The sequence below is a fragment of the Nycticebus coucang genome, chromosome 12 (genome assembly GCF_027406575.1).
Source record: "Nycticebus coucang isolate mNycCou1 chromosome 12, mNycCou1.pri, whole genome shotgun sequence".
Lineage (NCBI taxonomy): Eukaryota > Metazoa > Chordata > Mammalia > Primates > Lorisidae > Nycticebus > Nycticebus coucang.
The window spans coordinates 68,906,554-68,925,590 of record NC_069791.1 but is presented as its reverse complement, the minus strand read 5'-3'; the positions used below and the strand labels follow the sequence as shown (position 1 = coordinate 68,925,590).

Sequence of the window (19,037 nt, the reverse complement as noted above, 5' to 3'; positions counted from 1 at the left end):
GCAGTGGCTCACGCCTGTAATCCTAGCAGTCTGGGAGGCTGAGGCGGGTGGATTGCCTGAGCTCACAGGTTCAAAACAAGCCTGAGCCAGAGTGAGACCTTGTCTCTAAAAATAGCTGGGCATTGTGGTGGGTGTCTGTAGTCCCAACTACTCAGGAAGCTGAGGCAAGAGAATTGCTCAAGCCCAAGAGTTTGAGGTTGCTGTGAGCTATGATGCCACGGTATTCTACCAAGGGCAACAAAGTGAGAGTCTGTCTCAAAAAAATAAAAAATAATTAAATTAAATTGTCACCAAAATCCCCTTATCTTCAGAAAAGTAGTTCCCAGACTCTTGGAAGTGTCCAACCCAAGAGCAACCTTTCTAAGCTGTATTTTCATAATGAAAACAGATGTTTATTTTGTTCTCTATAATGAACTGTGTTCCTTTTTTAATTTCTCCCCTTCCCCCGCCCCCCCCCCGACAGAGTCTCACTATGTTGCTCTGGGTAGAGTACTGTGGCATCACAGCTCACAGCAACCTCAAACTCTTGGGCTCAAGCGATCTTCTGCCACAGCCACCCGAGTAGCCTTGAATATAGGTGCCCACTACCATGCCTGGCTAATTTTTATATTTTTAGTAGAGACGGGGTCCTGCTCTTGTTCAGGCTGGTCTTGAACTCCTGAGCTCCAGCTATCCACCTGCCTTGGCCTCCCAGAATGCTAGGATTATAGGTGTGAGCCATCCCGCCTGGTCTTTGGTTCATCATTTTATTTATTTTTTTGTGCAATTAAAATGGGTTTATTCCACCTGGGTGCCGATAGGGTGGTATTTCCAAACGGGAAGAAATCCACTAGTGGGTAATGGGGAACAGGGGTTTTAAAGGTCAGGAAGGTGGGGGTCGGGACATTCCCTTTCCTGGGTTGGACATTTGTTGTAAGGGTGGGGAACATCTGGTAGGGGTAGGGTAGGGAGTTGATCCATTTACCTTTCTTAGATGGGACATCTGGTGGGAGAGGGTAGGAAGTTGATTCTTTTTTTTTCTTTTGTAGAGACAGAGTCTCACTTTATGGCCCTCGGTAGAGTGCCGTGGCCTCACACAGCTCACAGCAACCTCCAACTCCTGGGCTTAAGTGATTCTCTTGCCTCAGCCTCCCAAGTAGCTGGGACTACAGGCGCCCGCCACAACACCCCGCTATTTTTTTTTGGTTGCAGTTTGGCCGGGGCCGGGTTTGAACCTGCCACCCTCTATATATGGGGCCGGCGCCTTACCAACTGAGCCACAGGCGCCGCCCAGGAAGTTGATTCTTTTAGGCAGGTCCACCCTATTTGGGTGGGGTTTGACTCTATCATCCCAGGCTTTTTTGTTTATTATAAGGAGGCAGGATGATGGGTATGATATCTCCATGACTATTTCCTGCGTGGAGAGAGGCTGTGTGGGATGCCTGTAAGAGAATGGGAGGGGTAGGAGAATGGGGTAAGATTATCCAGTAAGGCGAGGATAGGAGGAGTTGTTTTCAGGTGACTGTTAATAAATCAAGATAGGAGGTGGAGGGTTACTGGTTTGAAACTGAGAATGAGAAAAAAATCATAATTAGTGATCTTATCAGACAATAACCAAAGAGGAAGATGGACAGTGAGACTCAGGAACCAGTTGGAGTTTCCAGGGCCTCCAGCAGTCCTGAGAGGACATAAATACCCATTATCGAGATCCCTACCCATTTTTAGAGGATTTTTTTACAAGGTAGCGGAGTGGATGGAGCTGCTCCCATGTTTGTTAGAAAAGAGAAAAGATTGGCTTATCTTCTATAAGTAAAAATACCTAGAGTTCAGTTTTCCAGGACAGTGTCCAGGAGGCATTCTGATTTTCCCAGTGGGTCATCAATCTTGCAGTGAAGCTCAGGAGGGGACTTCAGCCATGTTCTGAGAGTGTCTGCACTGGATCTTCAGAAAGACCTGGGCAGCCAGACCTCTGCGGGCTGAACATGGTTTGGGAGGGGGTTGAATTTGAGGCGTTACTTTGCCAAGAAGCCTAGTTTGCTGTGCTTAAAGCACAGTCTTGAGGAAGATTTTATTTTTTTTTTCCAGAATGCCTCGCTGAGTTTTAAGAAATAGCCAGGTTTTGCTTAATGGCAGAAGCTGTTATTGGAGCTCTGAGAGGCTCTGCCACACTTTGAAGGCCAGATCAATGAGATCTTGCTGAGAAGTCTGAGGGCTGTGGGGGAAATTCTACCATTTTTTTTCTACCACCTGTGGCAGATGGTGGGTGGGAGGCAGTGGAGAGAGGGGGGATAGGGTATTGTTGAAGGGAAAGATATGGACATGGGGATTGGAGGGCAATGAGAATGGATGGCTGGTAGTAGGTTATAGACGAAGAAGAGGTATCCCACACAGAGAAACTTTCTGGGTGTTCTGATCGAAATAATAGAGGGATTGTAGAAGGTGGGTGGTGGAGAGGAGAGTAGGGGCTATGGGATGGTGTCAGGAGAAGCTGGTGCTACCCGTGCCAGGACAACCTGAGAGGATTCACAGGATGAACACAGGGAAGGAATGTTTCCGAGTATGAGAAATGCCTGGATATAAGGGATCTCTGACCATTTGCCTAATTTTTGACAGTAATTATTGAGACCAGTGAGAATTGAGAGATTGAAGGTGCCATGTTGAGGCCACTGCAAGCCACTGTTAAGCTTGTACATAGCCCAAGCAGAATTACTGAAAAAAATGAGATGTTTTGGTTTGAGGTCAGGATAGAGCTTTAGAGGCTTGAGATTAGTCAAAAGACAGTTCAGAGGTGAAGAAGGGGAAATCCATTACTCAGGAGGTAAAAGGCAGCTTAGCGGTGAGCAAGGGGAAATCTGTGACTGAGCAGTGCCCATATTGAAAACTGGAGGTAAGAAAAGAAATGAAATTAAAAGGAGAATGTAGGGGCGGCACCTGTGGCTCAGTCGGTAGGGCGCCGGCCCCATATACCGAGGGTGGCGGGTTCAAACCCGGCCCCGGTCAAACTGCAACCAAAAAATAGCTGGGCGTTGTGGCTGGCGCCTGTAGTCCCAGCTACTCGGGAGGCTGAGGCAAGAGAATCGCTTAAGCCCAGGAGTTGGAGGTTGCTGTGAGCTGTGTGAGGCCACGGCACTCTACGGAGGGCCATAAAGTGAGACTCTGTCTCTACAAAAAAAAAAAAAAAAAGGAGAATGTAGGAGGAAGAAGAAAGTCAGACCGGCCGGAAAAAGGGGTGATCCAGGCTGGACAGGTGATCCTGGCTCAAGGAACTACTGAAAATGGTCCAGCCCACAGTATGGCAGTGGATGAGCCTGGCTCATCAAGGCTGGTGTTGGGAGATTACCTGGACTCTCCCTGTACGACTTTGGTCAAAAGAGGGCCTGGCCTCCACACCTGAACTTAACCAGCTGGAGGGGTCTAGGCTCACAGTAGGGTACCAGAGGGGTGAGGCTGGGGAACCAGCAGAGCCCAGGTCTATAAGAGGGCATCCCCAAACACAAGGCACTGGACAGACGGGTGAGCCTGGCTTGCTGGAGTGGCTGGGGCTGAGATCAGGGAAGCAAGGCCTCTATGTGTGAAACCAGCAGAAAAAAAATGGAAGAGAAGGAAGTAAGAGATCCAGAGATGGGGGGGAGAGGGAAAGAGGAAGTTAAGAGTAGATGACGGCAAGAGAAGTTAAAGAAAGTTTAGAAAGGAGTTTTAGACAGAAAATGCTCACCATTAGATGGATGAAGTTTAGGCAGGGTCAAGAGGTTTCCTGTTTTCTTTCATTTCGCTGGAAGAAGGGTCTATTTAGCTGTGTCCAATGGGGTACACTTAGGCCCCCCCCAAAGGGGCTTCTCCCCATCCTGGGTTCAGCACCAAATGAAAGGCTATGGAGCCAAAGATGAAAGATTATTCCGAGGCACAAGATGAAAGGAAAACGGATAGTGCAATTTAATCTCCGTTTGTGCAATTAAAATGGCTTTATTCCACCTGGGTGCAGGAGGGGTGAGATTTCCAACCAGAAAGAAATCCACCTGGTTCATCATTTTAATAAGTTAAAGAAGAAAGATCATAGGATCATCTCTTTAGTACCCCAACACAGTGTTAGAATGAGCAAACATGGGTGTTCAACGTAATTCTCAGTAAACTAGAAAAAGAAGTTGCTCGAATCAACAACTAACATCCTACCAAATGGTGAAGTGTAAAGTGTGGATTCCCTAGTCCTCAGTGAGAAAAGGGACCTGTGGTCAAACACTTTTGGGGAATCATTCCATTGAAGTGCTAGAGGGAGCCCAGTTCTATATGCAGGAATGAGATAAGGATGCTCCCCCACCAAAAAAAAAAAAAAAAGAAATTAAAAAGATAAAAGAAGACAACTTTTGGGCAGCACCTGTGGCTCAAGGAGTAGGGTGCTGGTCCCATATGCTGGAGGTGGTGGGTTCAAACCCAGCCCCGGCTTAAAAAAAGAAAAAAAAAAAGAAGACAACTTTTTATTTCTATCCTCGAACATTATCCTAGAAGTTCTAACTTGTTCACAAAGTCAAAAAGATAAATGAGATATAAATATTACAAAGCAGACAATTTGCAGAAAAGATTATTTAGTTGAAGAAACTTAACATTACCTACTTGAAGAAATAACTCTCTCTGTCCAGTGGAACTTTGGGTGACTCTGACCCTCTACCATGTGTGGCCATTGAGCCTTTGCATTTTGGCTAATAAGACTGAGAAATAAAATCTTAAATTTTACCTATTTTTAATTTCAAAAAACCCAGCCACCTGTGTCTATATACTGGAAAACATAGGCCTACAGAAGCAGTGGGGGAAAGTAGTGAAAGTATCAATAGCTTTCTTATATACTAGCAAAAACAAGTTAGAAAATAAAGAGGGGATTCCTACTAATAATAAGAAAACTAGTTTATAAAATTAACATAAGAACATGATTAACCTGGAAATGGTCAAGATCTCATGTGAAGAAAACTACATAGCTTCTGAGTAGTATCCAAGATTTGAGGAAATGGGCCAGGCACAGTGGCTCAGCCCTATAATCCTAGTACTCTGGGAGGCTGAGGCAGGAAGATCACTTGAGCTCAGGAGTTTGACACCAGCCTGAGTGAGATCTCAGCTCTACCAAAAATAGAAAAATTAGCCAGGCATGGTGGCTCCTGCCTGTAGTCCCAGCTACTTGGGAGCCTGAGAGGTTGCTATGGGCTAGGCTGATGCCATAACACTCTAGCCTGGGCAACAGAGTGAGAGTCTGTCACAAAAAAAAAAAAAATTTTGAAGAAATGAATATACCCTCTATATCCTGCTTATAAGATATGCATCCAGGCAGCGCCTGTGGCTCAAGGAGTAGGGCGCTGGTCCCATATGCCGGAGGTGGCGGGTTCAAACCCAGCCCGGCCAAAAACCACAAAAAAAAAAAAAAAAAGATATGCATCCCTGCCCAACCCCAGGTATTCTGTAAGTTTAGCACAAACCCAAGAAAAGTTTCAATAGGAATAACTGCAGGATTTTTGGAATGTGATAGAGATCATAAAGTTAATCCAATTAAATGTTATACACACACAGATGCACCCACACACACAGGGTGCCAAAAAATGTATACACATTTTAAGAAAGGAAAAAAGCGTACTAAGGAAAAAAGTGTATTAAATTTGTAAGACCCACATCATCTTTGGCTTCTGCAATTATAAGAGATGCTCAAATGTGATTTGTGTTCACCTTCTGTTATGGGTATATATTGAGTATTACAAATTTTTTTTTTTTTTTTTGTAGAGACAGTCTCACTTTATGGCCCTCGGTAGAGTGCCGTGGCCTCACACAGCTCACAGCAACCTCCAACTCCTGGGCTTAAGCGATTCTCTTGCCTCAGCCTCCCGAGTAGCTGGGACTACAGGCGCCTGCCACAACGCCCAGCTATTTTTTGGTTGCAGTTTGGCCGAGGCCAGGTTTGAACCCGCAACCCTCGGTATATGGGGCCGGCGCCTTACTGACTGAGCCACAGGCGCCGCCCCGAGTATTACAAATTTAATACAGTTTTTCCTTTCTTAAAAATGTGTATACATTTTTCAATGAATCCCCAACAATAAAAAAAAAAAAAAAGTGTATACATTTTTTTGTGCCCTGTGTGTGTGTACGGCCTTTATCATAATAAAGAATATCTGGATCATCTATCTTAAACAGATAGAGGGAACTGTCTCCATGCTTATTTGGGCATTACCTTCCAAGTCAAAGACTTATTTACTATTTCTGTTGCATTGAACATTTGTCTTGACTAGCCAATGAAATAAAGTTTACTTTCCATGTAAACAGTTGACAATACTGGCTCCCCACAGCACTTCAATGGAATGATTCCCCAAAAGTGTTTGACCACAGGTCCCTTTTCTCACTGAGGGCTGGGGAATCTGTAAACAGTTGACTGTACTGTTTATATGGAAAGTATAAGAGATTCAACTGGAAAGTATTAGAACTGAAGAAATTTTAGTAATATGGCTGGTTACAAAATAGTCATAGCTTTTCTATATAATAGCAATCAACAACATCTTCTGTAATAGATATAAAACATACTAAAAACCAATAATAAACTTAGCCTAAAGTTGTAGGATCTATGTGAATAAAACCACAAACTACACTGAGAACCCTGAAAAGACTTAGAAAATGAAGAGAGAGTTTTCAATATTGTAAGAAGAAAAATGACCAGAAAAGCAGAATTATAACAGGGGTAGGGAAAGGAATTGAAAAGCATTCATGCATGTATTTGAAAAGCTGCATTTTACAGCAACAATGGGCAGCTTAATAGAATAGAATAGAAAAAGCAGAAACTTGGCCGGGTGTGGTGGCTGACACCTATAATCCTAGCACTCTGGGAGGCTGAAGCGGGTGGATAGTTTGAGCTCACTGGTTTGAGACCAGCCTGAGCAAAAAGTGAGACCCCGGCTCTACTAAAAAATAGAAAAACTGAGGTAAGAGGATCACTTGAGCCCAAGAGTTGGAGGTTGCTGTGAGCTATGACGCCATGTGACTCTACCCAGGGTGACAGCTTGAAACGTCTCAAAAAAGAAAAAGAAAAAGAGAGAAAGAAAAAAAGCAGAAACTAACTTATGTTGAGTATATGATAACAGTGGTATTTCCAGCCTTAAGTAAAGATGGATTATTTAAGGAACGATACTGGGGCAGTTATTTGACAGAGAAACAATCTGATGCCTAAGAAAAGCAACTTCAGATGGATTAAAAAATTAAACACAATGACCCAGCACTGAATGGAAATGTAGATGATCACCTGCAACTGGATAATTGATGATGGGGAAAGCATCTCTAAGAATAAACCAGAAATGTGGAAAAACTAACTTGATTGGCATCACCAAATAAAAAATTTGAACGTGAGGCTGGGCGAGGTGGCTCATGCCTGTAATCCTAGCACTCTGAGAGGCCAAGGCTTGCACTCAGGAGTTTGAGACCAGCCTGAGCAAGAGGAGACCCCCCCTCTGTAAAAATAGCCAGGCACGGTGGTGGGTGCCTGTCATCCCAGTTACTTGGGAGGCTAAGACAAGAGGACCACTTGAGCCCAAGAGTTTGAGGTTTCTTGGAGCTATGACGCCACGAAACTCTACCAAGGATGACAAGTGAAACTGTCTCAAAAAAGAAAAAAAAAGAATGAATGTGAAAGAAGTAAATCAAAAGATAAAGCCTAAACTGGGAGAATATATATATGGGAGAAAATAATATATGAGTTTTAATAAACTTTATATGTAAATAGTATTGATTAATCAACATGAAGATTTTTTTGATTATTATTAGACTTTCTTATAAAATGATTCAGGTAGCTGGAGGAAAAAACCACGATGTCTGGCTCGGCGTTCATAGCTCAGTGGTTAGGGCGCTGGCCACATTCACTGGCGGGTCCGAACCCAGCCTGGGCCTGCTAAACAACAATGACAACTACAACAACAACCAAAGTAGCCGGGCATTGTGGCAGGTGCCTATAGTCCCAGCTACTTGGGAAGTGGAGGCAAGAGAATCACTTAAGCCCAAGGGTTTGAGGTTGCTGCGAGCTTCGATGCCACGGCGCCCTACGGAGGGTGACATAGTGAGACTCTGTCTCAAAAAAAAAAAGACCCACGATGTCATATACCTTACACATTATGTGATGGAAGTACGATTCTCCCTACTTTATAGATGAGAAAAGTAGGGCTTAGAGATAAATAGATAGAAAGTCAGGAACAGAGATTCAAAGCCAGGTGTGTCTAAACTCCAAAGTTCATACTTCTTCCTCTTATGTCCTCATCTATAACACAAGGCGTCTCCCAGATTCTTGGCTGGGAGGTGGGGTGATGGAGAGAACCCATTGCTGAGAGTTCTCCTACCTGTAACTTAGAAGCAAAAAGCCAGCGAGCAGCCACTTTACTTAAACACAGTGTAGGAATCTGGCAAGTTCTCCAGAGGTGACAGGGGCCCGGCAGGACCCAAGCTTCCCAGGTGCTAGCATTGGTGAAGGCATCTGGTGGTTGGTACATCAAAGCCATGGCTGATTCTGACAGTCTGCAGAGTGAAAACCCTGCCAGCTGAAAACCCTGCCAGCTGCCTCTGTGCAACATGAGACTGATAGCTGTCCCTTGGAGGGCACAGAACCTCTCGTCCACATCAGAGTCCCTCACAGAGAGAAGAGGAAAGGATGTGGGTCCTTTCTTATTCTCCTGGGCCTCATTTTCTATCTGGGAAACAGGTCTGCTGACCTTAAGTTCCAGCTGGCTCCAGGGGCTCTGCTGCAATGACAGGAGTCCTCATTGGTAGCTGGGAGTGTTACTGTTCAGCCATCCCTGATTCTAACAAGTCATATGAATCATTTCTGAGTTACAAGAAGGGGAAACGACCTTCTGACATCTTCTTTCTTTCTCCTCCCTATCCCTTCACAGGACCCAGATGGTGACCGAAGACTCAGTGGTCTATTACAACTATTCCATCATTGGAACCTTCACTGTGAAGCTCAAAGTGGTGGCTGAGTGGGAGCAGGCAGAGCCAGACTCTGCCAAGGGTGTCTTGCAGAAGACGGGTGACTTCTCTGCCTCGCTAAAGCTTCAGGGTGGGTCTCCAGCTGAGCTCACAAAAGCTGAGCATTGGGCCCCATGGGGAGCTCAATAAACATGTGAGAGGAGTGAGGTCACTGGCCACACAGAGCAGAGTGGCTCAGGCTAGAGGCCCAGCCTGTCTTCTGAGCAGTCTCTATCATTATCCCTGCTTGAAAGACATGGTGGTCACATGGCCACTCAATGGCAGAATGGCATTTGAGCACAGAGCCTGTGACCAGTTGTCTACCATGAGTTGGCCTGTCCTGCTGGTTGTGTTCCCCTGTGGCATTGCCTTCCATCAAGCCCACTGGGGTGGATGGCGTATGTCTAGTTCATAGGGAGGATGTACCCAAACCTGTCTCTCCCTGCCTTTGCCAAGAAGGAGTGCCTGGGCAGCTGTGGAAGATTTCTTGGTTCATGCTAAAGGGGGTGGTATTTTTCCTGAGTAGCACAGATACTGGTTTTGTGGCAGTGGGTGAGACAGGTGCCCTTTGCCTTTCTTTTCTAACTTCCTCCCACTAAGCCAGCTCTAGCACCTGCTGCTGAACAGGGGAGGCAGGACCTCAAGGAGCCCTGGACAGACCTGCAACCCTCTCTTGGGAGAAAGACAGAGGAGAGGACAGGGTGGTGGTCACACAGCCCCTGGGCCTGGGAGCCTGTGACAGTAGTTCTCAGACACTAGGTCTAATGGGGCTCTTTCTGCCTTACAGAAACTCTTCGAGGCATCCAAGTCTTGGGGCCTACCCTAATTCAGACCTTCCAAAAGATGACAGTGACCTTGAACTTCTTGGGGAGGTGAGTGGACCTTAGAGTACACTGTAGGAGCCTGTGGGCTCTGCTTACATACTCTGAAAGGTGCTCTTCTGCCTGCTGCATCCCCTCATGGGCCCCAAGCAAGGGGGTGTTCTGAGGCTGTGTCATGGGATAAGTGTGGGCATAGCCCCATTCTCAAGTGCCACAGGGAGGGAGGATGGGCTGTCTGTAGCAAGGGTATGGAGGCAGAGGCGGGAGGGCTCCCCCCTCTAAGGACCCCCCATGGGTGATTTGGGCTGGTTTTCTAGCCCTGTAGCCTTTGTCTGCACGGTTCCTTCTTCCAGAGCTCCCTTTCACTCCTCTCACATGTTCAAACATTCTTGTCCTCCAAAGCCCCCTGAAATGCCTGCCTCCTGAGAGCCTGCCTTGCCCTCTGGCCTGTCAGGGGAGCTGGGACCAGCTGGCAGAAATTGGCTGAGAGTCTTCTTTGGACAGGCACCATTCTAGAAGCCTGAGAGACAACAGTAGTCAAGGCAGAACTATTCACTGCTCCAAGGGTTCTGTGTACAGTGGGGGGTGTGAGAGTCACCCCACAAGAAATAGAAGCAGATAATCCCAAGGGATTCTAATCAGCACCCCTGCTGGGGAGGTATGGTGCAGGCTCTGGTAAGAACGGCCTGAGGCTGAATGTTCAGTGGAGACTTGGAGATGCTGAGTGTGTTCTCCCCACAAGGTCGTCTCCCACCCCCCATGGGGCCACAGAAATGGATAAAGCTGCATAGGTCAGTGGCTAGGGCCCAGGCTTCAAAGGACTCTCATCCTCACACGGGGACATATCTGAGGGATATGGGCCAGACAGAAGGTGAGCAAAGAAGGTTCAGGAAAGAGGATGATGAGCTAACTTAGGACTTGGAGGTGGTTTCTAAAGCTTTTAAGAGGCTTTGGAGACAGGAGCTTAGCATAAGGAGAATGGGAAGACATTAGAGCGGCAGTCTTGATCTTTAAGGTTGTCGGAATAGATGGTTATTCAGGACCTGGGGTTCTGATGGACCTGCATTTTCTGGCTTTTGAGCCCACACCTGTGGCATGCAGATAGCCCAGAATACCCTCACCCCTTCTCATCTATCAAAAGCCTACTTATCCTTTCACAGCCTGCTCAAATGCCACCTCCTCCAGGAAGCCTTCTCTGATTTCCTCATGAAGAATGTGCTTATTATTTCCCTGTGCTTCCCTAGCACATGGCATGTGCCATCAGAGCACTCATTCTGCCCCTGGCTAGCAGTCTGTGTGTGTCTCTGTCTCACTAGCTTGAGATCCACCTGTGGTCTGGGGCCCTCTCTTCTGCACCATTGTGTTCCCTGCTCTGGAATATGTGGCATCTTGGTATCTTATAGAAAGGACACCGATACTTGTGCCCATCAGCCTTTCTTTGCCTTGGTCTGTCCTCACATTCTTTGCTGAGCCATTTCTGAAAAACTATTTCCATTTTCTTATAGCCCCCCTCTGACCGTGTGCTGGCGTCTCAAGCCTGAGTGCCTCCCGCTGGAGGAAGGGGAATGCCATCCTGTGTCTGTGGCCAGTACAGCTTACAACCTGACCCACATCTTCAGGGATCCAGGGGACTATTGCTTTAGCATCCGGGCGGAGAATGTCATCAGCAAGTCACATCAATACCACAGGATCCAAGTGTGGCCCTCCAGTAAGTGACACCTCACCTTCTTCCATACCTCATGTGCAGCACAAAACTATTCACCCTATCACTGCCACCGGTGCACTCCTACCGGCCAGCCCTACCAAGGTCCTAGGTACCCAAAGCCCCCAACATCAGCACCATCAGTAACCCTACTGACTCCACCAACTGCTACCACCATGTAGGCAAACTGCTAATACCACCAACCAGCTCTGCCAACCCCAGAACCACCATCCATCAGTTTCACCAAGACCACCATCAAAACCAGCACCACTATACAATAACAACCAGCTCAGCTGCCATCACGACTGTGCACTCTGCTAACAACTCTTCCAGCATTGTCATTGTCACTACTAAGGACTCAGCCAGATTCCCACTCAGTCACCTCTGTGACTCCTGCCCCCACCCATTCCTATAAGCCCATGCCACCCCCCACCCAGTGCCAACCCTGTGGACAACACCATCTCTGTTAGTGTAGCCTCCTACATATTCCCGAGACCACCCATGTCCCCAGCACAAAATGAGCCACCATGATTGCAGTGCTCCCTCCACTCCATCCCCACTGCCTCACTTCCTTCACTTCTGTCGTAGTGGTTGCCACCACTAAAACCAGCATTCCTAACAGTAACTCTGCCCAACTCACAGAACTGTGGTGAGTGTTCCAAGGAGAAGGAGCTGCTCTGAAAGTCTGAAGTGCAGACTGAATCAGTAATAAGGAACCCACCCTTCTCCCTAAACCATCATCAGGCATGGCCACTGGCTTACAGTCACAGGATGAGCGAATGACAGCATTAGGTTCTACACTTCACTTCCTTGAGGGACTGCGGGACCCCAGAAAGGTGCTTCCTTACACAGAGGAGAAAGTGGGATCCCAGGACCTTAAGGAGTGGTCTTTCAGATGCCTGACTTGGCCCCATCTTTTATGCTGTAAGAGGGGAACCTAAGGCACAGCAAGGCAACAAGACTAGATGTCAGCTAGAGTCCAAACCCAACTTTCAGGCTCCTGGTCTGGTGCTATTCCCTGGGGTAGGAATGTGCTCCTTCACTCATGCCAAACCCTGCCAGCTGCACCTGTCCTTGAGGCTGTTCCTGTAGGTGCATCTGATGCTGCCACTATCCCCCCAGTCTCCCTCTGAGTCACTGCTCCACCATGCTCCACTCTGGCCCCTGGCTGATCTTGTGCACATGATCAGGGGCCTTGGGTTCTCAGCACCCCTTGGGCACTGAGTGCCCGAGACCCTTCTGAATTCTGCAGAAAAGACAGCAGTACTGGTAATCAACACTACCTTTTCTTACAAAATAGATCCTGATGGCAGATGGTGAGGGAAGAGTGAGAGGGAACCCACACTTCCTGATCACCTGCCACATGCTGGGAACATCCATGCGCCTCCTCATCACATCTTCATGGCTACCTTGCAGGTCAGCATTAGCTTTAGGTAGTCAGGTCAGAGCCAAGACTTGAACCCAGGATTGCTCCACTGCAAACACTGAGCTCTTTCTACTATACCATGCCTCTTCCTAGCAATAGGCTCAGTGGGTGAACCTGAAGTTGCCAAAGGTCAGGAAGCTGTAGTCGAGGTCACAGCACTACTTGGATGTCCTCACAACATGGCTTCCCTTCCCCACAGCACATTACCCAAGAAAACGAGGAGGAAACTGTGATGTCTTTTATGGCATTTATGACTTAGATTTGGGAGTCATACACTATTGCTCCTGTCATCTGATGTAGGATGTGGACACTGAGTCCAGCCACACTCAAGGGGTGGGGAATTTAGCTGCCCCTCTTGGAAGTTACTATCAAGTAACTTATGGATGTATTTTAGAGAAGCCCTTACCCTGCTTTGTGTGTGTGTGTGTGAAGACCTGGACTTACCTATTGGGTATTGGGGTTATCTAGTTGGGATGCATGTGCATAAGATAAAAATCACTGGTGAGGATTAGAGTTGACTCTCTTCTCCCACATTGTGCTTGCCTCTGGAGAACCAGTATTTCAGCACCAGCTAGCTACCTAGTCTGGTGACTTCACTTCTCTCACTCCCAGGCATCCAACCCGCTGTCTTTGCCTTCCCATGTGCCACACTTATCACTGTGATGCTGGCCTTCATCATGTACATGACCCTGCGGAATGCAACTCAGCAGAAGGACATGGTGGAGGTGGGTGCTCAGAAAAGTGGGGGCTGGACTACGGGGCCCTTCCTAGGGAGGATCTTTGGAGAGGGTTTGGGAACCAGGCCAGGATGCCTGGGGAGGAGTGGGGGGGCTTGATGTTAGAGCAAGGCCCTGGGGCTTGGTTTGATGTGCTCAAGAGGTATCCATAGATCAGGAGAAATTAAATTATTAAGTTGATATCCTGCATGATTTATCTCCTTCTGTGATGGTCCTTGGCATACATGTGGTACCAGAAAGGTATTATTGTGCACGGTGCTGCCTGGAAGCTGAGCTCATAAGGCCACCTGATAGGGCTCCCAGTGGGTGGGTGATTGACCCTTGGGGTTTTGTTCACCATAGGTGGCTGATTTTGACTTTTCCCCCATGTCTGACAAGAACCCGGAGCCTCCCTCTGGGGTCAGGTGCTGCTGCCAGATGTGCTGTGGGCCCTTCTTGCTGGAGACTCCATCCGAGTACCTGGAAATTGTCCGCGAGAACCATGGGCTGCTCCCGCCCCTCTACAAATCTGTTAAAACTTATACTGTGTGAGCACTCCATTCCCCATCTCAGCGTTAAGTGATTGCCTACTTAGAGCTTTGGGCAGGGTGGGGGCACCTCTGACCAGGAAGGATTCATGTGCCAGGGGCTGTTGGCCCTGGTTGGCCGACCACCTGTACAGTCCATCCAGTGTCACAAGCCCCTCTGTGTCACACCCACAGCCATTTGGCCATCTCTATAGTCCAGCCACCGAAGTAAGCACCTCTCAGTCACTCTCACCCCCACCCTCCATCCTTAAAGAGGCTCTGAGCAGGACTGTGACACCAGGCTTATTCCCTGTTCTCTCCAAGGTGGGCCTGGCTGGTCTTCACCTTTCCTCTCATTACTGGCATATCTGCTGTCTGTTGGGGGTTTGCAATTCCCTCTGCTGGGCAGCCCTGCCTATGCCAGAGAGTTGGAAGAAGGCCATCCATGGTTACGGATAAATACTGAGGGTCACATGCACAGATGGGCATGATCATAGACGAGTGTGTACACTCAGGGATACACACGTGTCACACGGGCATCTCAGACAGTTTGCTCTGTTACCTGTTAAGTCATTTGCTGGGATGCACCCTGAATTAGGATGAAAACCAAATCTGACCTTCTCCACTCAGCCCCAACAGGTCTTAGGCCCGGCCTTCCCTTTGTGTGTTTTCCTGTAGCTCCTGCTTTCATTTTATAAGGCCACCCTGTCCCCTGCCTACTTGCTTGGGGCCAGAAGGGGGCAGGACTCAGAAACCCTCATGGTAAACTTTCACTGAGGAAAACGCCTTGCGGCCAAAGAAGAGGTGGAGTTGGGACCCACTAGGAGATTTGGGTCCCTGTGTGTGGGGGAGTTCTTGCCACCCAGCTGCTCCCAGGTGGCTTGGGGAAAGATGAAGTGGGATGACAGAGCCGGCTAGGAGACCTGGCCTGAGCCCTCCCCACAGCCCAGTGGCTTGGTAGAGGCAAAGGCCATGGAGAGGGCAGGTGACAGCACCAAAGGGGCCAGGCTGAGGCCTGGGTGCACACATCCAGTGTGCCAGAAGCAGCCTGAGCCTGCCAGGGAGGGGAGGGAAGGACCATGGGGTCAGGGCTCTGTTGCTGTAACTATTCGCTCCCAGACTTTGTGCTGAAAGCAACATTCACACTGTTGTGCGGCTCATTCTTGTGAAATACTGCCATTATTGCTGAATAAAGCTGTGTGCTCTTAATATAGCCAAGCATAGACCACTGGTGTGGCCAGAGTCTCTTTTCTTGCATATGGATGTTTGGGCCTTACAGGCAGCAAGAGCAGTTCTTGGATGTGGTAGGACACCTTCTTTGTGTTCTATGGTGAAGGGGACTGGAGGGAGCTGATTAGGGTCCCTGGAGGTAGATCTGGTTGTCCCCAAGTGAATCAGACATGAAGCCTAGTTTGAGACCCTGGTGGGCTCCAGAGTGAGAGAGGTCACACTCAGGCAGCTTGTTGGAAATGCAGGCCCATGCCCCCCTTCCATATCTGAATCAGCACCTAGGGAGGGGGAAGCTACCTGTTTTCACAAGCCCTCGAGGGTTCTGATGCATGGTTAGGAACTTTATTATTTTGGTTCATCATTTTTTTCTTTTTTTTTTTTTGAGACAGAGTCTCAATCTGTCACCCTGGGTAGATGTTGTGAGATCATTGTAGCTCATAACAACCTCAAATTCCTGGGCTTACATGATCCTCTTACCTCAGCCTCCCAAGTAGGTAGAACTACAGGTGCCTGCCACAATGCCCAGCTATTTTTTTTTTTTTGAGACAGAGTCACCCTGGGTAGAGTGCCGTGGCATCACAGCTCACAGCAGCTTCAGACTCTTGGGCTTAAGTGATCCTCCTGCCTCAGCCTCCCAAGTAGCTGATGCCCAGCTATTTTTTAGAGATGTGGTCTCACTGTTTGCTCAGTCTGGTCTTGAACTCCTCAGCTCAGACAATCCACCCACCTCAGCCTCCCAGAGTGGTAAGATTATAGGTGTGAGCCACCACGCCCAGCCTTGACCTCTCAGGATGCTGGGATTACAGGTGTGATCCTACAACTTCTTTTCTATATGTCAGGGCCATAAATGCTGGTGACTTCATCATAAAGCCCCTGCCTCTGTCTCACCTCCTCCTGTTCCTGTGTTAGTCTGCATGGACTGCCATAACGAAATGCCACAGGCTTGGGGGCTTAAACAACAGCAATTTATTTTCCCACAACTTTGGAGGCTTCAAGACTAAGATCAAAGTGTAACTGGCTTAGTTTCTCCTGAGGCTGTTCTTGTCTTGCAGATGCTGCTTCCTCAGTGTCCTAATTTGGTCTTTTCTTGGTGCGTGTGGATCTCTGGTGTCTCTTTTCTTATAGGAACACTGATCCTATATGAACACAACCATAAGACCTCGTTTGACCTTAACCACCTCTTCAAAAACCCTATCTCCAAATGCACTCACATTGTGAGGTACTGAGGGTTACTTCTGTTTTGTTTTTGTTTTCTTTTTTGAGACAGAGTGTCAAACTGTTGCCCTGGGTAGAGTGCCGTGGCATCATAGCTCACATCAACCTCCAACTCTTGGGCTCAAGTGATCCAGTTGCCTCAGTTTTTCGATTTTTAGTAGAGACAGGGTCTTGATTTTTTTCCTCAGGCTAGTCTCGAACCAGTGAGCTCAAAGTATCTACCTGCCTCGGCCTCCCAGAGTGCTAGGATTACAGGCATGAGCCACTGCACCAGGCCCTGTTTTTGTTTTTGTTTTTGAGATAGCATCTCACTCTGTTGCCCTGGGTAGCATGCTGTGGCATCAGAGCTCACAACCTCAAATTCATGGGCTCAAGCAATCCTTTTGCCTCAGACTCTTGAGTATCTGGGACTATAGGCGTATGCCACAACACCTGGCTAATTTTTCTATTTTTTAGTAGAGACTGGTTCTTATCCTGCTCAAGCTAGTCTTGAACTCCTGGAGCTAAAGCAATCCATCAGCCTAGGCCTCCCAGAGTGCTAAGATTACAGTCACGAGTCATCATGCCCAGCCTTCTATGCCACTTTTAATTAGCAAAGTTGTTTAGGGGGCAAGGGTCAGCTGCATTGGGGGTTGGGACAGGAAGGAACCAAGGTGTTACAGGGGACCTTTGTGGCCTTGGATAACTGGTTAGAAGATCAAATGAAATCTCTAAGAAATGGATGGGGGGATGCTCTCACCTTGAGTGTTTAAGTGTTCTTAGTAGACAAAGGCCAGGTGTCATTCCAGAATCACTCCCTGCTGAAACAAAACAGTTTCTTTATGCCCCTGCATGTGCCTTCAAGAGAACCAGTTTAAGAAAATCTAAACTCCACCCAGAAGAATTTACAGGTGGTAGTTCACTTGTGAGAGAGTGAAATCTCTGCAAAAAAATGCAGTCATCTGGTGTTTATCGTACAGAAGATTTTTCATTTTTAAAAAACAAGTTATCAACCACACAAAAGGTTAGGTAGAACCACTGGAGGTAAAATGCAGAATCAACCCCAGAGCTATAGAAGGAAGGGTCACTCAGCCAACCAAAGCTGCGACACTATTCAGCAGGGAATATATCTGAGTTGCAAAAACGTGGGCTGTGCAGGTAGCTGGGCCACCAGGCAGAGTTGGACATTGCAGGCTGTGCAACGTGAGCCTTTTGAGCTGCTGATTTGTTATGCTGCCTATGAGCAATTCTTTGGGGAGCTGCTGTACAAGTGGGGGAGCTTTGTAGGGAGCTGATGGTGTCTTGACTCACCAGCCCCCAGGAGCTGGCTTGCTCTAGGCTTGTTTGGCATGGTGGCATCTCACCCACACTTCAGTGCTGCTGTGATCCTGTACCAGCTGCCCCCACCCCCCCGACATGTGCACCCACCCCAGTCCCACATGGCAGGAGGGGATAGGCGCCTGTTGTCACCACCCTAATGTTCCAGGAGGAACCTGCTGTGTTGTGGATGAGAGGCTGTGGAGTCCCATGACCACAGGGGAGTCAGAAGCAAAATAACAGATTTTTGCACACATCTGATAAGAGGCGTGTATCATCCCGGCAAGGGCTTGAGGCAGCCCCCTTCACCACAGAGAGGATGGGGTGTCTCAGAAGGGTTCTGAGTTTTCAAGTCTGATATGATTAATGTGGATTTCCAAGGAAACATGGACAAAACTGGGCTGAATAGTGACTCCCCAAATTTCTGTACCCCTGGAACCTGTGAATGGGGCCTTATATGGCATGATATCATGAGCTATTAATATGTAACTCTTATAGCCCTTGTTATAATGTTGGGGTGCTTCAGGCCTCAGGAGCAGCCTCAGAAAACAGAATCTCTCTCTGATCTTCCCCAATCCTCCTTCCACCTGCAACCTTTGCTCCCCAGGACAGGAATCTTCCCCTGCCTTTCTGGCTTAGAGCTGGACTTAGGGAAGTTCTCTGACCTACCTTGTCTAATTACAAGTCCTAAGACCCACATGTGGAGGGAGTCCTGACCTACACCACCCTGGGGGAAGGAATGCTGCACAGAGAGGCCGAGAAGAATCTGAACAGACAGGCCTTTCTGGGTTTCCCCACTCAGTCCAGTAGTGTGAGATTGGGCCCTTTTTGCTCCATCACATTTCTATGTGGTTGTCAATCATGCCTGCCCAATGAAGTCTCCACACAGGGCCCCTGAAGACCGGGTTTGGTACGCTTCTGGATGTCTGAACGCATGCAGGTGCCTGGAGGGAGGTGCGCACGGGAAGCTCTGTGGCCCTTCCCCTACATCTTGCCTTAGGCATCTCTTCATTTCTATCCTTTCTATTATCTGCTGTAACAAACTGGTAAACACGTTCCCTGAGTTCTGTGAGCTGCTCCAGAAAATTAATCTAATCCAAGGAGGGGGGTGTGGGAACCCCAACTTAAAGTTGGTCAGACATTCCTGAGGCCAGG

General features: G+C 47.9%; 1 protein-coding gene across 2 annotated transcripts in view; it reads left to right on the top strand.

Moving 5' to 3' along the window:
- TMEM130 (transmembrane protein 130) overlaps positions 1-15,359 on the top strand; it is a 30,993-nt gene extending 15,634 nt beyond the window's left edge. Inside the window, exons 4-8 of one of the 2 annotated variants that reach the window (XM_053554848.1) lie at positions 8,874-9,040; positions 9,737-9,821; positions 11,276-11,478; positions 13,511-13,623; positions 14,014-15,359. In XM_053554848.1, the coding sequence (XP_053410823.1) occupies positions 8,874-9,040; positions 9,737-9,821; positions 11,276-11,478; positions 13,511-13,623; positions 14,014-14,166 (721 nt within the window). In that variant the 3' untranslated portion in view covers positions 14,167-15,359. Of the gene's footprint in view, positions 1-8,873; positions 9,041-9,736; positions 9,822-11,275; positions 11,479-13,510; positions 13,624-13,977 lie in introns of both variants that reach the window. The other variant, XM_053554847.1, reaches the window with a different exon arrangement.
- Positions 15,360-19,037: the final 3,678 nt, after the last annotated feature.